Source organism: Cyprinodon tularosa, unplaced genomic scaffold (assembly GCF_016077235.1).
Source record: "Cyprinodon tularosa strain WSP-4 unplaced genomic scaffold, ASM1607723v1 ctg2, whole genome shotgun sequence".
NCBI classification, from domain to species: Eukaryota; Metazoa; Chordata; class Actinopteri; order Cyprinodontiformes; family Cyprinodontidae; genus Cyprinodon; species Cyprinodon tularosa.
Window position 1 is genome coordinate 2858767 of NW_024038733.1, and position 20230 is coordinate 2878996.

Sequence of the window (20230 nt, forward strand, 5' to 3'; positions counted from 1 at the left end):
TCTGACTTAATGTCATTAACAGGTGGCTGTCAAAAATAGACACATACACACAGACACACACAGACAGCAGGGCGGTTGCAGACACGCTTGCAGGACCTTCAACATGACAGCAGACCACCCTGCAGCACCTCTCCTAACAGATTTGAAATTTCAAACATGTATGGAGTATGAACAGGGTGCCTTTCAGACTGAACATGAGCTGCAAGCAGAGTCGGTAGGCCAAAACAGCAGCAACACATCAATACTGCTAACCAACCAGGCTGCAGCTCCAAATCCAGCGTACACCCACTTTCCATACCTCCTCTGTACCTCCCTCCCTCCCTTCCCTTCCCTTCCACCCCCTTCCCCTCTTTCACTACCTCTCGCATCACCACTCAGCCCTTCTATTAGGTTTCAGGCGTCCCTTCTTCCTGAACTGAACAACAAACACGCACCAAACAGGTCAGATTTATTCTTCTTTTCATTCACATGCTTAAGTCCGGTGTCACTCTGTGGTGCCCACGCATCACACAAATCGGTGGAGAGAGGATTCCTGATTTTCAACCCTTGTTTGCACAAGCTATTTCTCTGCACAATTTCTATAGAAGTAAATGTACCAGAACAAGTTTAAGCATTGCTTGGGAGAATTGACTGTTATAAAGCCATTATTTCTTTGCATTAGAGAAGATGGCATCTGAATATCGGTGGTTAATAAGATTGTAATATGATCAAAATTTGTAATCCAGCAGCACTAACTCAGCTATCATTAGCTTTATATATTCTCTTTTACTGTCAGTGTTGAAATGTGTCCTAATTGCTTCAGATGTTTGTTGCTACTTATCTTGGCTCCTACTCCACATGTGTAGTTAAAAATGTGTTTCTGTGTGCAAAACTATTTTAAATGTAAATAAAATCAGAACTCAAACCTCAGTAAAAACTGCGCAGAAAAAATATCAGATGTAAGAAAAAAAATGTCCTGAATGAATGAAATAATATTTTATAAACTGAAAAATTAGTTCAAATAATACTTCTGCATGAACCCAGAAAGCAGATGTTTGCATGTGTCTGATCAATTTATACAGACTGATGAACTTTAAATCCGTCCAAACTCTTTCTGTTTTGGGTACCCTTACTTATTTTAAGATGTTTATATAAACTCAGATTACCATGCCTTTTGCACATTTTGGGAAAGCCCTGCTGTGACGTAAAGGCTGTATACTCTGCTTTATCTGGGTTTGAGTTAAAAGAGGTTCACCTTGAAGAATTTCATTGTAACACATCTGACATGCTGCTTCCTCATCTGCCATCATGGAAATGTTGAACAAAATCAGTTAAGGTATCAGAGTGAGAAAAATTGGACCTCTAAAAGTCTGGTTCCTCCTTAACTACAGTTTCCATATGCCTGGAGAAAAGACATTAATCTGTTCACACAATTACATGCAGGTTTAAATACTATGGGAATGATCAACTTTCTGAGTGTTCACAAAGAAGACAAGAACAAAGAAAAATAAAAGACAAAAGTATTGTTGGGAGGGGCTGGAAAGGGGTGTGCTTCGAGGCACCTTATAAACCCGATAAAGTTTTTGTCCAGAGTAGCCAAACAGAGAAAGAACGTAGTGTTAATTAGCAAACATAGTTTATTTATGTAATCCTACCCATCTTAAAACAGGATATGTTTGTGAGGAAGAAAAAAACACACTATTTCTTTTTTTTTGTATATAAAGTTTTTTGAAACTGACTCCTTAAATCAAGATAAAGACTTTGAATTTATAATTGACCTTGGATTTTTCCTCTTTGCCATGTGTCCATCTTATATGAGATATGGAAAGACATTGAAGTATTATATTAATATATACTGATAAACAGAAAAAATAAAATAAAAACAGAAAAAAATCTGTATGGAACAGTTTGATGCCAGTGTACGAATACAGCTAATTCTGTTTTGTCAAATTTAATTAATTTTAATGATTTTCTTGTTTCATTCAGACGAAACAGAAAAGTATAAAAGTTCAAATGTACATTTTCTCTTATTTATGGGAAAAAATATATATATTTGGTTCATTTTTTAAAACTAGATGACAGAGTTAATTCTTTTACTAGACCAATTGGAGGAAATTAAAACTGCAATCATTCAAAGTTGAAAAAAACAACAACAAATCCATCCATCCATCCATCCATCCATCCATCCATCCATCCATCCATCCATCCATCCATCCATCCATCCATCCATCCATCCATCCATCCATCCATCCATCCATCCATCCATCCATCCATCCATCCATCCATCCATCCATCCATCCATCCATCCATCAGGGTTGTAGGGGCTGGTGTTTACCTCTAGTAGTCCTTTTCTAACCTGTGACTCTAACCTGAGCCTTTTTTTTTAAAGCTGTATACGACTTGTAATTTTTCAGTTTATTTAGGTAATAGTTCCATTAAGATCCATTTGTCTTGATATTCTTATTGTATTATTGTAGTCTTTTTTATATATATATATATATAATTATTTTTATCGGAGCCAAAAGAGGAAATAACAATAAAAAATTACAGTCAAACAGTTTCAGCCCCCTTTTTTTTATACCCAACAAGAAAGAAAAAGGAAAAAGAGGACAGCCAACCTCAAAATAAATGTATTATTCTAGTGTTATAATTTTTGACCATATTCCTAACTTCAACTGTTAGAAAGTACGACTTTTTTTAAACACATTTTTTCTTTAAATCTTCTTCCCTGGGCTATTCTTTCCTTGCAAACATGAATCCCTTTATTTAAAATGCTTTGTTTTTGTTTTCTATTTGCTAAATATATTGACCTGAAACATATGCTGGTTAGTGCCTGGCATTGGCAACATATTGATCTCAACGTTTATGCCATTTAGAAAATCATTTTGTTGTTATATAATCTCTTAATGTTGTGTAAGCTGATGTTATGACCACTAGTCCTGCTTTTAGAAGTTGGTGGCAATGAAATATTTTTTTTTTGATAAATGAATTTAGATTAAAAAAAAAAAAAACACATTGAGATTGCCAGTAAGTGAGATCAGCACTGTACAGTGCTTTGTAAAATCATTGTTTGCATTTTGCTTTGATTTATGTTAAAGTTAAGTAGCACATAATTGTGTAGCAGAAAGAAAACAATGCGTGATTATTTTTTTCTCTCAGAAAAAAACTGTGACAATAGTTTGTATATAAACCATTTAACTATGACACCCATGAGTTAAATCCCTTCCAACAGTTTAAGGCCTTTCTATAAAGGCCTCAGATGTTTGTTTATTTGCTCATTTTGAATAATGAACAAACAGAAGGATGAAAGCCAAGAAACTCACCATCCATCCGTTGATCCATGTGACTATCGTCTCTACCTGCTTCTTTTTTCAGGGGCAAGGGGGTTTGAACCAATCCCCGGTAATCTCTGAGGTGAAATAAGCCTTAAACAGGTTGCCTGTTTACCTCAGGTCATCACATAGAAATGTGCAACAAACAATCATGCACACAGACTCTTATCTAAGGCTAATTAAGAGACACCAACTGCAGAACGCCTCCCACGGCCCAGTTTTGTTTTTGGACTCCAGGGGCCTGTTTCAGAAAGGAGGTTAAGTGAAAACTCTGAGTTTGTTAACCCTGAAATGAGGGAAACTCTGGGTTTTCTGTTTCAGAAAGGGAGGTAAGTTAAACCTGAGAAAGTAGAGTAAGTCAAGCCCGTTTCTGAAAGAGAGGTAACTTATACTCAGAGTCAGTTACCATGGGAATTTACTCTGTGAACCTAACCTGGTCGGGAGCAGGTTTTCTTCAGAAAATCCAGAGTTTATTTTGGTCTCCTCCCCTGTTTTAAAGAGGAAGTGGTGTTTAAACACCTCATTGATTCTTTGGGACATACAGTATTCATTGCACACATTTCAGTCACGTAGAGCGCATCAAAGGGAATGAAATGGCATGTCCTTTTATGGATGATCCTGTTTGTAAAGCCAGGTAGCTACTCTACTCCCATGATGTGCTCAAGGCTTACCTGCTTGAAGTATGTTTTTATATTTCATTTTCAGCTGCTGCCATGTTCTTTTGATGCCTGCAGGATTGCACCTATCCATGAAAACTAAATTAGGTTTAATAAAATACTGTTCTTCCAGTTTCACCTCTGATATTATAACAGTTGGGTAAGTTACTCTAAAATAGTTCTTAATTACTAACTACAAATTTTATCTTCAACAAGTCTAATTAGATTAATGTAATAATTACTGTCTCTAGAAAGTATTGGTCTACTTACTAATTTGTTTTACTTACTTATTAATTACTTTCTAAATCCCAAATCAACCTCAACCACTTGAACAATACAAGGAGAGACAAGAAACTGCACTTCTAATGCTTTCAAATAAACAATATTCAATTGCATGAATTAATCTTAAATTGACCAAAGTGTGTAACTAGAGGGAGAAAGTTCAAATCAAAATATACCTTTTAAAATTTGATATTAAATCCACTATTGTTTTATAGTCTTTAATTTAATTACAGTATTTATATGACTTATGTAACTTAATTCATTACACCCAACACTGTATAAAAGTAATTAAAATGTAAACTTACGCATTGACTCTAGCAGCTATTTTCACCCAAGCTAACTCTCTCTCCTTTGCCGCTGCAGCCGTGTTGCTTTTTTTTTTAAATACATGTTCAAATTCTGCATATGCTTGCATAAGCACATCCAGTTCTGCTGGTGAGAAATATGCACACCTTTTTTTGTCTGACGCTGTTGCCATGGTGACTCGTAATATCTGTGCTCCATTGATAATGGCTTTTTATAGTTGTGGTGCACGCGCTTTACTCAGAGTCAGTCAATTTAGAGTTGATTGAACTAACTCATTTCAGCTGTTCTGAAACCCAAAACTCAGAGTTTCCAATCTCAGGATAAGTCAACTCAAGTTGACTCAGTTCAAGTTTTAACTCAGAGTTGGTTGAACTTCCTTATTGAAACAGGCCCCAGGAGTCCAGAGTACCAGGAGTGAACCACTCATATATGACACAAAATAAACTTAAAATTACAAAAATCTTTTATTGCATTAGATTAGTTTTGCACCAATACCGATACCAGTATCGGGCGGGGACCCGATACTGCACAAAAAGGATTGTATTGGAATGGCTAGTAATGACAAATAGGGCACCAATACCATTTTGAGAGCCAAAGGTTTATTCAACTATTGTCACCCATTCCAGGTAGGCAATAAAAAGTTCTACTGGATTCACTTTGTATTAGTCTTTTTCCTGCTTCACAAAGGTGGGCAGCAGCTTGACAAAGCCATGGTGGCAATTATTCTACATGCAAGTAGTATGCAGTTCTTCATATATACAGACACACATCAATTTCAAACAGATGGTATTGATATGGTATTGGTGTCGGCCAATACTGCACAGCCAGGTATCGGGTATCGTTATCGGGGCTAAAAAATGTCGTCGCTGCAACACTACTTTAGATCTTCATCAACTGATTATTCTTTTAACTCACTGTTTTGTATCATCACATCAGTTTGAATATTTAGTAGTAAAAAAGAAGCAAATGGGAACCAGCATGTGAAAAGGCTGAATGTTGACCCTCAGCATATACATTTTGCATGCGACAGACCATACTGGTATGATACCCCTAAATACTGTACATGGAGGACTTTCAGTGAGACGGTTCACATGTTGTGTTGACTATTTAAAACCGCTGATGGTGTCATGGCAGTGCTCCGAATTAAGTGATCCAACAACTGCGAAAGAGGCCTGATGGTGCTGGCCCCCTGCCTCAACTCTGAGACCTGTTGGACGAGGCAGTGTTGTTAATTACTGCAGCCCCCTTTCTGTCAGAGGGCTCAGGCTTAAATTATCACCTCTAATGCACCCTGGTGCATGGCAGGGACACCTTGCTGCCCTGTTGTTTGAATTGCTAACCCTGTTCACTCATACTAAAGAACAGCTTAATATTGTAAAATGAAAGAATATTCATAATCCTGAACTTTTCAAATGTTAGGAAAATGAAACATGCTTCTAAATCTAAATAGTGTGACATGCACTGTTATTCAGCCCCCACAATTATATATAATTAATATACAGTTAATCCCCTTTAATCTAATACTCCTAAATCCATGTTGCTTTGAGAAGTCCCCTTATTACTAAATTTAGTCTTCACCTGTGGTTATTTTAATCTCAGTTTAAATCTGTTTGTTCTGTGAAGGCTTTAGAGGTTTAATAAAAGAAGTGTGTACGGGAAAACTAACCCTTCTCTTTATCCTTAATGCACCATCCAGTGGCGCTAACAACATTACGCAGTAGAAAGGCTTATCTTTAGGAGAAACACTAAAGTTGGTCAAAGTTAAAGTGGAGAGGGATATGGGCTAACTGGAGAAAAAAAACAAAAAAAACAGAGAATCTGCAAGAGACCTGTATATGGATGAAACATAAAAGTTGATTTTCACACATAATATTTAACTAAGCTTAATTTACTTTTTAAAGCATGTTGCAGGTGCAGAAATACTCCAAGAAAGGAGCAGGAATTCTCTCAGAAGTGTTTCACAGAAACTAAATCTCTAAATAAATATAAATGCATACAACAGTATTCAGATTTTTTATTATGAAAAACCACAAATTATTTTCCTTCCTCTTTATAGCTGTTTTCTATTTAGTGAAATTACATGAACCTATTAAAATCCAGTGATAAAATGAGACAGAACTCTTTTAATATGATGTCAAGGAACTGTAAATGAGCTCTGGATGTTACCTGCAGAGAAATGTTGAGTATTTGCCAGAAAAAACAATGGAGACTGTGGGGTATTTGTAGCAACCCCCTTTTTCCCCTCAGATCAGAGTAAATCTATGTCTAAACTGCTGATAGTGCTTGGGGAGAAACTTTGCAAAGGAAATAAAAGATCTCTCTCACCTTGACATAACCCAAACCAACCTTGCTAACTCAGCCACATCAATTGTTTCTTCACCTAAAGCTGAATCTGGCTCTGAGATGAATGCCATGTGGTTTATCTGTGTGGTAGCTAAGAGGATATCATGGCTTTTAGGGAGGGAGTATTGTAGCGGCTGATAAAGCTGGTGGAAATCAAATAATATGTTGGTGATAAAAGGATTTAGCTTTGATGAAGCATATGCTGGCTGAACTTTCAACTCTGTTTTATCTCTGTGTTTCAGAGGATTGGATAAAAAAATCCCAGACTGGCTCTCCTGGTCCTCTCCTACGTCTCATCCCATCATATTGTTACCTTACTGCATCCGCCCCCAACATCACTCAAGATCTATTCATAGCTCTTTGTGTCTAATTTCAGCATCCAGCCCACTTTTTCTTTTTTTTCTAACTAAATTTCTCACAGTTTTTGCTCAATTCACTCATCCAGAAGAGCCCAGCTGTGTCTCACAGTGTCACAACCATCAGTATCGAACCAACTTGATAGCGAATCCCTTATTTGTTCTTCTCCTCTTCCTCTCTGATCTTTGCTGCTCCTCGCCTTTGCCAATATGTGGTCCAACTTCTTTGTACAGCAAGAAGAAGAGGGTCGTATGGGGGTGGCAGGGGGCACTCAGGGCGGGGGTATGGCTGGAATGAAGGTTCATAGAGGACAAAGGAGGATAAACAAGATGAGTGACAGCCAAGAGGGTAAGATCAAGCTGGTGTTCTTCGTGGCGATCATCGGGGTGACCCTGACGGTGTTGGGCATGGGCACAGAGTTCTGGGTGGAGCTGGCCCAGCCGAAAAATTATAGCGGCAACCAGACCTGCCAGATGGCCCACTACGGCCTCTGGAAAGGCTGCATCCGCACCCTGTGGGTGTCCGACATAGATCCTGAGAGGACGAGCTGCGGTCCTGCAGAACTACCTGGAGGTGAGATCTATTTTGTGTACTTCTGTCTTCATTGTGATGAAGCAGGGTCTAACACAGAGTGGATTTTTTTGGTGTCATGCATGCTTTAAGGATGCAGAAATTAGATGTATCCGAGTCTGAAAACGGGAATTAAAAGATGATTTATCAAGGAAATGGTAAGTTACAGACACTTTTAACCATACATATACCATTAGAGTATAGGTATATTTTAATTTTCTAATAAAAGTCTTTATAAATAGATAATATCTTAAGCAATGTAAGACAATTTTATCTTAACAAAATTTTCTTAAAATAAAATAGAATCCAGAAAATGATTAACCGATATATTTTGTTACATTTTACTCTTTTTTCTGTAGATCATTGTTCTGCCTCCCTCCATTATACAAAGGCATGTATGTAAAACAGCGAACAAGATGAATCTAGGTCATCATATGCAAAATATACACAACTGGAATCATTAATGACATAAAAACTCAAAACAGTAAAATATAACAACAGTTACGGTATACAACATTTATTTTTGGATCTGTTGGTAACACTAACAGATTTTGGGCTGTAATTATTAAAATTTGGGGCTTTTTCTTTTCTTATCTTCAGTGGCACTGATACACATAAGCAATATAGGAGGTCTCTTAATGTGTCTTTATGAAACGTAATCTCACTATCAAAGTATAATCTCAGATTAAAGCCCCCAAGGTTTATTGCTATTGAGCTATTAAGAAATTAAATAAGGTTTGGTTTTAAAGTGATGTTTAAAGCTTTGACGATCTCATTGAACACTGTTCAATTCATCACTCAACAACAGGAATAATTTGGCATTGTTTGTAGTGCAAAAAATATCTAGATATAACCATCCCTTTGAACTGACTGGAAACCATCAATGATAAAAGCATCCAAGCGGGCTATGTTGTGCTGCAAAGATCCACAGATCAGGTTGACATCGTTATCCATACAAAAAGAATATGTATCCATGTATATGAGGCTCATCCTGGACCCCCACAATGGCACATGGTGGTGGCAAAATTATACTATGGGATTCTCATAATCAGCAGTGATAGAGGGGTTCTGATGACAAGGTGGACAGAGCTAAATACAAGGAAATCCTGTAAGAGGAAATTTTAGAGGCATTTAAAATAGAGAACTAGTGGTGGTTCACCTTATAGGAGGAAACCTACCCTGGACCGAAAAACTAAAGAGTCCTAGTTAAGATCATAGAGAAATTAAAATCAACCGAGGCTGATTAAGTTTTGAAAACTACTGACCACCCTATTTAAATAAACTTGAGCTTTGACCTTAGATATTCAAAAGTGTGTTGGTTTCCAAAACTGACAGAGACATAATCCTAGAAAGAATTTAATAATGGAGATTCAGGTATGAATGTAAAGCAGTTTTTTCAGATTCATACCTGATACCAATTTATAAGAGTTGTACCACTTTGTATTTGTCCATTATGTAAAATGCAAGACATCCAGTGCAATAACTATATATATAAATATCCATCTATATAAATACGCATGTAAAAACCCTGTGCAATAGCTCTGTATAATAATCGTGCTATAAAAGAAGAAAAGCTGTCATATGTGGATGCATTGTATATACTGTATATATCCCATGCATCTTTTTCTTCCTTTGGCACATTCTTCTTCTCCTTTGACTATTTGAGCTGATGTAATGATAAAATTTCTCCACTGTGAGATCAATAAATCTATCAATCAATCAAAAGTAGATATATACCAGTATGCTGCAAGTCTGTGACTCTTTCTCTCTCTTTTTCTTTATATGTATATATATATAATTATATATATATTCATGTATGTGTGTGTGTAGTCACTGTATAGAATTGTCAAGTCCTATTATACGCTAGGTGATAAAGACCACAGGTTTCTTGTTTTGACAGACATCCATGTTTACTGTAGTGACGGGTCTCTTAAATAGTACTTTATACAACTTGACCGTGGCTGAGTTCTCCAGAGATTATTTGCACAGTGACCTATTTCTGTCCAATAGGTTAGTTTAGAGATGGAGAGAGGCATTTACTGAGAGACCTCCTGGATTCAATGACACTCTAAGGGAATTTCTCCAGATGAAAAAAAAAAAAATTCTTCACAGAGATCAAAATATAGTAATGAAGTTGGCTTATACTTATCAGCCTGTCAGGGAAAGTTTACTCTAGAGTGTATGATACGGAGACTTTAACCGATTCTTTAACCCCAGAGGATTCAGGAGGACCAGTGTTGTTTTAGCAATGGAGCAATGGACTTGATATTTACCTTGCACAAATGCCGACCACAATTTAGATTTAGCCCAAACAGTCCACACCTATTTTGTAGATGTTTAAAAGGCTGAAAAAAGCATTGATCTTCGGCATGCTCTTGAGGTAGTTTACCATCACGTGTGAAGCATTAATGATGAGTACCAGCTTCTATTAATCTAGTGGTTCTTAATCCAAGCATAGTGTCTCTATTTTGCCTTATGTGTCAGAGATCTGCATAGTGTCAGGGAGTCAGTTCAGTTAGTTAAATTTCTTGTTTACAAGTGATGGTACCATAGGATGGAATAGGAAATTAAAGGGGCATAGTCTGGTGAAGATTCTCCATCATCCAGGTCATAGTTTTTTAACATTTCTGGAAGGGGCATAGTCATGTTACACTATATGACTATAAAAAAGACCACTAACCAGTGGATCATGATAAAACAAGGTAATATATACCAAGCTGCCATCATGATCGTGTTTACAGTCATTTTTTAATCTAAATAGAATCCCGGCACCGAGCGCAATGATTAGACATAAATAGGCATGCATCATCTGCTGCCAGAACCACAGAACTGATGCAGCTACTTCATAGAGACCAACTGTCCTACAGTGCCCTGTGGTTGCAGCATACGTTGTAGTATAAAGTGTCATACACTAATATAAAAATTAAGTAGGAATAACTGGAAGTGTCAATGTTGTGGCTGAGCTCATTTATCGGATCCTGGCTGCCTGTTAAAGCTTCTAAAGTTCCATGGTTACAACAAGTGTAGGTCCACATCTACTGTTTTGAATCTACTGCAGTAAAGCAGCAGCTCGGTATAGTCTAAGACCTACTTGACCTAAATTCTTACCAATCCTCCCCAGAGCCTCCTAGAAGAATATCACATAAAAGAAAAACAAAACCACTTAAAAATTCCCTCTCTTACTAAACACAAACAATAAAAAAGGATCAAGGTAAGTAATATTTCAAAGAAAAAAGTAGGATGCATATGATGGTAAACTCAGGAGCAGAATCAGAACTTGTTGAAGGGGCTGTGAAAAAATATATTCTCCCTTACAGATTTATCAGTCATTTATTTCTTTTGATATCAAATAAATACAACATAAGTAATTGTAAAATTTGTATTTCAGTATAGATTAGGTCATATATTAAGAATAAAGCAATTCAAATAATAAATAGTATTCAGTCATGAAAATCTGACTAATCAGGGGTTAGATTTTACTTGCCAAAATCAGGTTTGAGACTTCAGCAAACGGTAATAAGAGCTATTGTTCATTCATGCACTAAAATATATTTATTTGTAACAACTAAAATTATTACAAGAACAAATTGGTAACTCATTCGAGAGGTCACAAAAAAACCCTAAAACACTGCTGACCACATCTACCTCAGTTGGTTTAAAGGGCTATATCATGCAAAATCAAAATTTTTAAACTTTTAAGTATTTATTATGCTATTCCTTCATAGAATTATTCACAACGTGGTATTCCATATAATTCCATAAATAGTGCAGCCCCTCCCTGTCCCATAAATAAGAAGAGCCATCACAGTTCTGCATTGGAAATTGTTTACCATCCCCCTTCAAGAAGCACCAGAGATGGGAAGTAACGAAGTACAAATACTTCGTTACTGTACTCAAGTAGATTTTTCTGATATTTTTACTTTACTTTACTACTTATTTTTATGGTGACTTTTTACTTCTACTCCTTACATTTGTACACAAATATCTGTACTTTCTACTCCTTACATTTTAAAAAATTGGCTCATTACTTTAGTTTTGAATCATTTCAATGGAGTTACCGTTATTATTTTTCACGTCATCAATACCAAATTCAATCTAATTCGATGGGAATCTACGTTGCATTGGACACACCACTACAAGATGAATCGACAGATTTGGCGGTATTCATTCATCCATTTAAAATGTAGGCAACGGCATGAAAAAAGTGGTTCTACTTTTACTTTTATACTTTAAGTAAATTTACAAGCCTGTACTTTGTTACTTTTACTTGAGTAAAGAAGTTTAATCAGTACTTCCACTTTTACCAGAGTATTTTTTAACGCAAGTATCTGTACTTTTACTCAAGTACGAAAAGTGAGTACCGGTACTTTTGCCATCTCTGAGAAGCACCTACCTTGACCTGTTCCTGTAATGTAAACGGTACAGTAAATTCGTTGTGAGGCATCGAATGACTGAGATAAAGTTGCTCTTTTAGCAGCTAATCTGCACGGGGGAGCAACTTCTCTTTTCTATCAAAGTGGCAAAAATCTGTTTGTTTTCCTTGGGATCTCGGACATTGTTCATCTTTCATAAGTGGTGTGATTCTGGTCATTAAATGGGGTGGCACCAAAGGCATTATTTGGTCCAAAGAACCACAGAGAAAGAAAAGCAAAGCCTTGGCTTATATTTACCAAAACAAGACTTTTTGGAAAATATTTTGTGAACTGTGGAGACAAAAGGTTGAATTTTTTGGAAAGTCTGTGTCCAGTGATATCCGGCTTTTAACCTAACATTGCCTGACATATGCATCATATATCAGTCAATCACTTTTGTTTGCTTTAACATAATGAGAAAAAAACTAAGTGTCCAACTGTCAATGAATGACCTAAAGCTCAAGCCCACCTCTGAATCACTCAGGAGCTGTTAAAGTCACCTAGTTAAAGTGTGGACCGACAACAATTTGAGATTCCTTGACAGTTCTATAAAAAATCTCATTGCAAGTTATCTAAAAAAATATAGAGCAATAACTTTTTGAGATAGGACAACACTGTTTTGCCTAGCCCTTTTAAACAAAAATATGCTATGGATCACTGGCTGTTTCTTGCCAGTAGATCTGACTCCAAGATGGTTTGTCGGGGGACATGAGAAGCCAGGATGCTTCTGAAAATCTCATTCTCACGTCCTTCCACAGTTTACCCATTCCGCCTGTCACAGATGGCTGCGAGCTCATCACATTTTGTAGAAGAACAACTGTTTTCACCATCCCTGCCTTTTCCCTCTCGTATTAGTGTTTACACGCCTCTGGCTTCCGTCCCGGCCTGCTGCTGATGTTGCGTCTATCATCTTAAGACCGGCGATCCATCTTTGTTGCCCGCTGGACCAGAAAAGTGACGGCTCAATAATTACAGTCTCAGCAGGGGGTTGCAGGAGGAGAAAAAAAACAAGCTGACTGTGTGAAGCGTAATGCGTTACAGAATCCGTGGCCTGATAAATGCCGGATCAGTTTCAGAACTAGCACGTGAGCTGAATTTGTGTTTGTGTGCAGGAGAATTGCTTGTACAGTCATCTCTGACCACATGATATGTTTTTTTTCTGTGGTTTTGAAATTGTCACTATGTGCTTGTGAAGCCAAGTGGAATGTGACTACTTCACAGTTTTTGTCTAAATATAGGTTGTGTGTGTGTGTTGGGGGGGCCGGTAGGTGCAGGAAGAGACTGACAAATAGAGAGGGAGAATGTGTGTCTAATGCAGTATTAAGCAACCCCTCTGTGTTTCCTCTCCCTCCTGACTTCTCCTCCTTCCTTCACCTCCTTCTCCATCTGAGGCTCTCCTCTCTCCTTGCCTTCACTCACCACCCCTCCATCTGTTTAAAACATACTCCGCCATATTGGTTTGCATTCTATCCTTTGAACCCTTCTTCTTTCTTTTCTTTCCTTCCCTCCGCAGCCACATCTTCCCATCATAATCTCCACCATTCTCTCCATCTTCCTCCCTCTCCCATTTATTCTCAGTGAGAGACAGCAGTGTTTTGCTGTCTCTCACCATCTCTGGCTGCACCATATGTGCACTGCTATGAATGTGCGTGCGTTTGCATAGGGATGTGTGTGTGTGTCTCTGCGTTTTCAAGCTCGACTCTTGGTTATAAATAGCAATGATGCCTGGAAGGACAGAGTGCATGGATGCGTATGGTAGGCACATCAGAGGAGACCAGCAGCCATCCAAAGCTCTGTGTGTGTCTTTGTCTTATCTTCTCTTTGTATCCACAGAATCCAACTGCACCTACTTCAAGTTCTTCACCTCTGGAGAGAACGCGGTCATATTCAAGAAGACGACTAACAGGAGTGAGATGTGTTGTCTTACCTGTTTCTTTTCTTGCACACAAACAACTTACACCTACCGTCCAATAAAGTTGCCCGATGTGGTGCTCACAGGACCGTACCCGCTGTGTTTGTCTTAGCCCATTAATTTCCACAGCCGCCCATTTTCTAAAGTAAGCTACACACTATCAGACTGATTAATGTGTTTGCTGTGCTGCCCAGGGAAGGACTTATTATAGTGAGGTTTTCAGATTAGTTGGCCGACACTTCATTGTTGTGCCACACTGAGCATTGGTCACCTTTATTGATGGTTAAATTGTTTGTTTCAAAGGAGCAGGAAAACCTTGTTTACTCCTGAAACTAGATATTAACATTAACAGGATAAGATGAAATATTTTTTTTTATATGATATGAAATCATATTAAATAATTCCTGCTTTAAGTCTTTTGGATTTTGCTAAAATTGTTCATAAATAATAAGTGATGATTTTGTGATAATCCTAATCATTTTCTTTAAATAGGTTTACATACATAAAAAGGTATTGTGCATAAATTTTTTTTTTGTGGAAAGCTCAGGTAATGATGCCGCAGCTATCGTAAATTCTAGAAGATGAAGCAGAGTTCATCTTTATTGTCATTACACTGTCATAAGAACAAAGCAACGAAATTCACATGTCTTGCCCAGGGACCCAGAGTGGCAGTCCGTGGTAGTGGGGCTACCCACTAGGACACCGCTCCCCCATTCTGATCCTGATTTTCAGCATTTTCATCAGATTAGGACCCACCTGACACCATGGGAGAATCAAAATCCGCCAATGTATGAGGGAGAGAAATGTGGACCTCTATAAGTCTGGTTCGTCCTTGGAGAAAATGGATTGCCTTGTTGTGTTCAAACTATTATATGCAAGTCTAAACAGTATAGGGATGCCCATCTGTCTCACTGTTCATGGAGGAGCAAGACTCTATGTCCTAGAGATTAAGGCCTTTTGGTTGGGAATCCATGAATAGGCAAAATATCCTATGAAGACTCTACCTAAAGCTGGAAAACAAGAGTCATTTTCCACAGTGAAACAGTACCGACTAGAAAAGGAAGACTGCAGCTTTTAATTTAATCATGAAGAAAGTCCTTAATTTTAGAGAGATATAGCCCTACTGTTGTTTGATACAACTAGAATTAAAGAGTCTGCACATTTTTTCAACCCCTCCCCCATGCACATATTTACCTGTAAAACTCAAGGCTTTATAAGGCCGGTGGCTAGAATTAAGGATGCAGTATGTTACTTATTCTTAAAGAGCTCTAGTCACATACCGACTTTTTAATTTCTGTACCAGACGCTCATCTGGTTTCGTACAAAGGCTTTCCAATTAAATGATGGCTCTTTGATGACTTTAATATTCAATAATTAGCTTTTTTTTTCTTTTTTTGCTAAATTTGTTTTTTTGCATACATACGTTACGTATAGCACAAGACCAGAGGTACGATAGTGCACATGCACACAATGAGTAAAAAAGTAATTCAACCTGGCAACTTTCACCGGAGGAGTGAAAAGAAATAACAAAAGTCCAGGTGAATTGTTGTAATTCAATTCTTGTGAATTGATGCTAAGAAGGAACAAGACACATCTGACATTTATTGCTTTGATTTAACAATAACAGTGTTTTTTTTAAATGTTTTTGATATAATGACTGAGTAGCTTTAACTTAAACAAAAAGAAAAACAATTAGCTTTTGTCTGTGCAAAATATGAGAACAGAATGGTTAAAGGTCAAAACATCACAATTAGTAATATATTTTTGACTCAGTTGAACTTTAGCATTTATTTAAGAGGTTCTTTTTTTAAACACCCTCACAGTGGACAACACTGCATTGCTTTGTAACAGCCTTCTCAGGATAGATGGAGAAAAGAACTGAAAGAATATCATGGTTAATGCTCTACTGGAGGTCTTGTGATCTTGGTGTTCATAAGAGAGAAACTATTGATTTAGTTCAAATTCTGTTATTGAATTTACCATCTTCACTTCTGATGTTGTGCTTCCTTAAGGTACTGTTAGCTTAACTCCCTCAGAGATGCTCTCTGTCAATCTTACAAGGATATATCCTTCTAGATACTGGCTGATAATAATGACATGACATCCCCCCTCAAAGAAAGAAATCTTTTATGCAGACACCTTCATCTAATGGTTCTAAACACCAAAGAAAAATGATTAAATATGAAAAAAAATTCATAATTCATGCTCCACCGTGTGAGTTCTACGCACTCATCCTAATAATATTCCAGAAAACATACCATCTGAAAGCAAAAAAACACTTTACTGACCCACATATTACCAGTTAAAAGCATTAGTATTACCAGCTGATTCCCATGCAAAAGATTTAAAAAAAAAGCTGCCTCCCTTTATTGGTTTTTTAGCTGCTTTTAATAAATAACCTGTTGTTGGCAACAAAAGAGAAACTATTTAGTTATATGGCTGCTATGCTTATGTTTTGAGGTAAAGATGTAGATGGATCATTTTGGACTCCTTGGTGTAATAATTGCAGAAATATGAGTTCTCAGTGTAATGTGTTAAAGGTTACTTAGTAACAGGCCCATATGAAAGAAAATAGGAACTTTCAAATATGATGATTGGAATTGATTCTGAATATTTATATATAGTTCTCTGCAGAATCATACTTTTAACTGGCTTTAAATTAAAAACAATTTTACAAAACACACTTGATGTAATTTCTCTCTGCTTGTTTCACAGTTGGCATCCTAAATAGTCTCTCTACTGTCCTTTACAGATTTGAATCTGGCAGCAGCTATCTTGGCACTTTTGAGCCTGACCATGATGGTGATGGGCTCCATCTGTATCGCCATGTCACTCAGCAAAGGAGTGCCCTTCTTTCTCAAACCAGCATCCTTCTGCTTCATTCTGTCAGGTGAAATACAACTTCCCTGTGTCGTTTGGAAATTGCAATTAGGGTTCCCTAAGTGGAACTGGGAACACAAACATCTTAACAATTCACCTATTTGTGTTAATCACATAAAAACTCTACAAAATGCTAAAATAGTAGCTTTCAAAATGTGGTGGTTGAAGTGGTATAATGACTTTTGGAGGTGAAAATTTTTATTTATTTCAAGCTGAAACGTTAACTATTCCCGTTTCATTGCTCTTTCCATCTTGTGCAGGTTTTCTGGTTCTCCTGTCGGTGTTGGTTTTCCATCAGTCTGTGCTGGCTTTGCTGTCCAGCGACCACTCCGTACCTCTTCATCATGAGCTGTCCTGGTCTGTTGCGTGTGTCGGCTCAGCTGGAGCCATCCTCATTTTCGGAGGTGTCCTTTTCTTAATCCTTGCTCTTCCTTTTAGTCCTTGGCAAAAATGCTTTCCACACAAGGATAGCACCACCTAGCCCTAAAATATCAATTAGGCAAACAGTATCTTTAATAATCTTTGAGAACACCAAATTCCAACAGCTGTGACTTTAAGCTTGAGCTTGGTACATAATTTAAAGAAAAGAAACACTAGGTCTTAACAGAATATGAGAAGACGAAGGAGCAACACATAACACACAGGAAGGCCTTTAGAGTTAGATTTCATGGTAACCTTTATGTCAGTAATGTCTAGTGATGTAGATGGAACAACTCTTTTAGAATTTAAGTCAAATCACAAATAAACCATAGGTCTCTGCATGCAAAAGCTGTAAAACTGCAAATAAATCTTCTATTTTTTAATAATATGCTTTTCTGTTTGATTTATTTTAAAGTTTGTTAATATTTCTCTCTTGTGTTATGAATAATTAACATTTCAAGCTTGCATCTAAATGATACATTTTTGGAATTATGAAAAAACTAAACTTTTACCAGGTGACTTTAACCCGAACACTTACATGTGTAAAAATACTGAAATCAGTTGTGATTTTTAGACAGGTTGTTCTATTAAAATTTTGAAATGCAACATAAACTGGCAGAAAGAGCAGTGGGCTGCCATTGTGCAGCGCCCAGGGAGCAGTATGAGGTTAAGGGTCTTGCTCAGGGACCCAGAGTGTCAGTCTGTGTGAGTGGGGTTTTGAACTCAGATCCTCTAGATTCTGAGTTCTATTCTAGAACCTCCAATCCTTTAGTTGTTAAACCTTTGCCTCTCTACTTTTTGAAGGATATTTGCCCTTTTCAAACCTCAGATATCTAGTTTGGTCATCTCTAAACTGTCAACATCCCCAGGTCTGGGTGTCCATGCAAGTTTACTCTGAAAGTGAACAACAAGGTCCAAGAAATAGTCTACCGGTAACCCCCTAAAATATCACAGAGGAAGCTCTGGTAGGCTCTTGCTACTGTTGGTGTGGAAGTGCATGCTTCTGCAACCAGAAAGAAGGTGCTTAAATTCAACTTTAATGAAAGATGGTCAAGGAAAATGCCTTTTTTGTCACTGGACTGCAGCAGTTAATTTGATATTGCTGCAGGGAAGTCTGTCTTTAAAAAAAAATCTTTGTTCTGTTTTCCGGTAGCCCGGTAGTTGTATTCTGCTCCACTGTTGATGTTGTAGGGGGTGAAAATGTATTTTTGATAGTCATTAGTATTTATACATCTCTGGCCTTGCAACCTGCAACTTCTTCAGCAAACATCTCCTTGCAGAATTTCACATTTACTTAATAAGGACTTCTTGGCATCCCTTCAAGAAGTGAATCTTAATAAGATAACTACACTTATTTATGTTCATTTGTGTTAAAGCACTTACTCTAGCAAGAGAAGCAGCCATGTTTTGCAACATAAAATTTTGACAGTCTAAGGTTATTTTGTGCAGGGCACACAACACCGGATCTTAAACTTCTATATTATTTAATTGGTCCTATCCTGACTTTCCAATAGCCTTATAGCCAGATGCACAGAGCTCAAACACTATCATGAGGGTTTTTAACCTCAGAAACAAAGAAAAAAAACTTTATGAAGCAGGAGAACCTCAATGAAACATTATATGAGCTGAATCATTAATGGAGTTTACAAAAACAAGGAACAAACAATCAACTGTTGCTCATTCACGCCTTTTCAGCTCCTCCTCGATCATAATGGTCGTTCCAAAGTGCAGAAATTGTTGAAGCCAATTAGTATTTAATTTGGAGGTATGCTTTCTTTCGATTTTACTCAAATATTGACACCAAGTTTTATTTTCTCCTGATCTCATCTATTTTGTTAAGTGCATGAGTTGTATCTAAAGCAAACAAAACACAGCTGCCATTTCAGCTGAGATGTTACCCCCCCTCTCCCAAATGTAATGACCATCACTGTGGCTAAGCTAATCAGATTTAATCTAATCACACCGCAGAACAAGTCTCACGAAAAGGTGATCTTTGTCCCTGTTTGATTGTGCAACGTGTAATTGAGCTTTTTCTGATGATTCAAATAATGTCTTCTTCTATGCTGAGTGGCCTTTAAGTACATGTCAGTTCAGGACTGTTGTTTTTCATGAAAATCAGTTCTTCATATAGGAGACTGGCTTTGTTAGTGAATTTGCATAATAAAAATTATTAAGTAGTTTCCTGTTATTAGCCTTTGATTTTAAACTGTGTATCATTACGTACTTTTAGCATACAGTATGCACAACTTTATTTGCAACATTGTTTACTATATTTTTTTCTGAGAAACAGTTAATGTTATTTTTTTTATTCTAGCATAGCATTTCTGTTCACTGTTGACATATTTAAAGTATCTGTTTTGGTCATTATTAAATAAAATTGACATAAAATAAAGGCCTCTTTATTTTGTGCAGGAATTTTATTCTGTTTGCTCTAGTATCCGACTTTCACTCATTTTCAACACAATCATCAGCAGCACCTAACCTCTTAGCCAAATGAACCTGTTCCACAGTCAAAAAAAGAAACAAAAACAAAAACTTATTTAATTAGGCTGAAGCTCATTAAAATGCATTACAATGCAGAGGATTGGAAAACCTTGAATTTGAACCACATGCCTACACCTCTTGCTGGTGCTCCAACCCAGACCTCAATGCGTCACGTTCCCAGAGGTCTCTAGGAGAGGCCAGTGGGTGACCTTGTCTCCTCACCGCTCTGCCAAGATGCCATTATTCTACGCCCGCATAGAAACAACTGACTGAACATCTTAGAGACACCTAATAAGC

At 37.2% G+C, this 20230-nt stretch overlaps 1 protein-coding gene across 2 annotated transcripts; it reads left to right on the forward strand.

Moving 5' to 3' along the window:
- Positions 1-317: 317 nt before the first annotated feature.
- cacng6b (calcium channel, voltage-dependent, gamma subunit 6b) lies at positions 318-17837 on the forward strand. Of its 2 annotated transcripts, XM_038284423.1 has the most exons (5): positions 318-441; positions 7141-7828; positions 14071-14145; positions 16902-17039; positions 17290-17510. In XM_038284423.1, the coding sequence occupies exons 2-5, from the start codon at positions 7465-7467 to the stop codon at positions 17508-17510; spliced, it is 798 nt and encodes a 265-aa protein (XP_038140351.1). In that variant the 5' UTR covers positions 318-441; positions 7141-7464. The 2 variants fall into 2 exon arrangements, with proteins under 2 accessions (XP_038140351.1, XP_038140352.1); XM_038284424.1 differs by lacking the exon at positions 318-441 and having other exon boundaries at positions 7465-7828; positions 17290-17837.
- The last annotated feature ends 2393 nt before the right edge of the window (positions 17838-20230 follow it).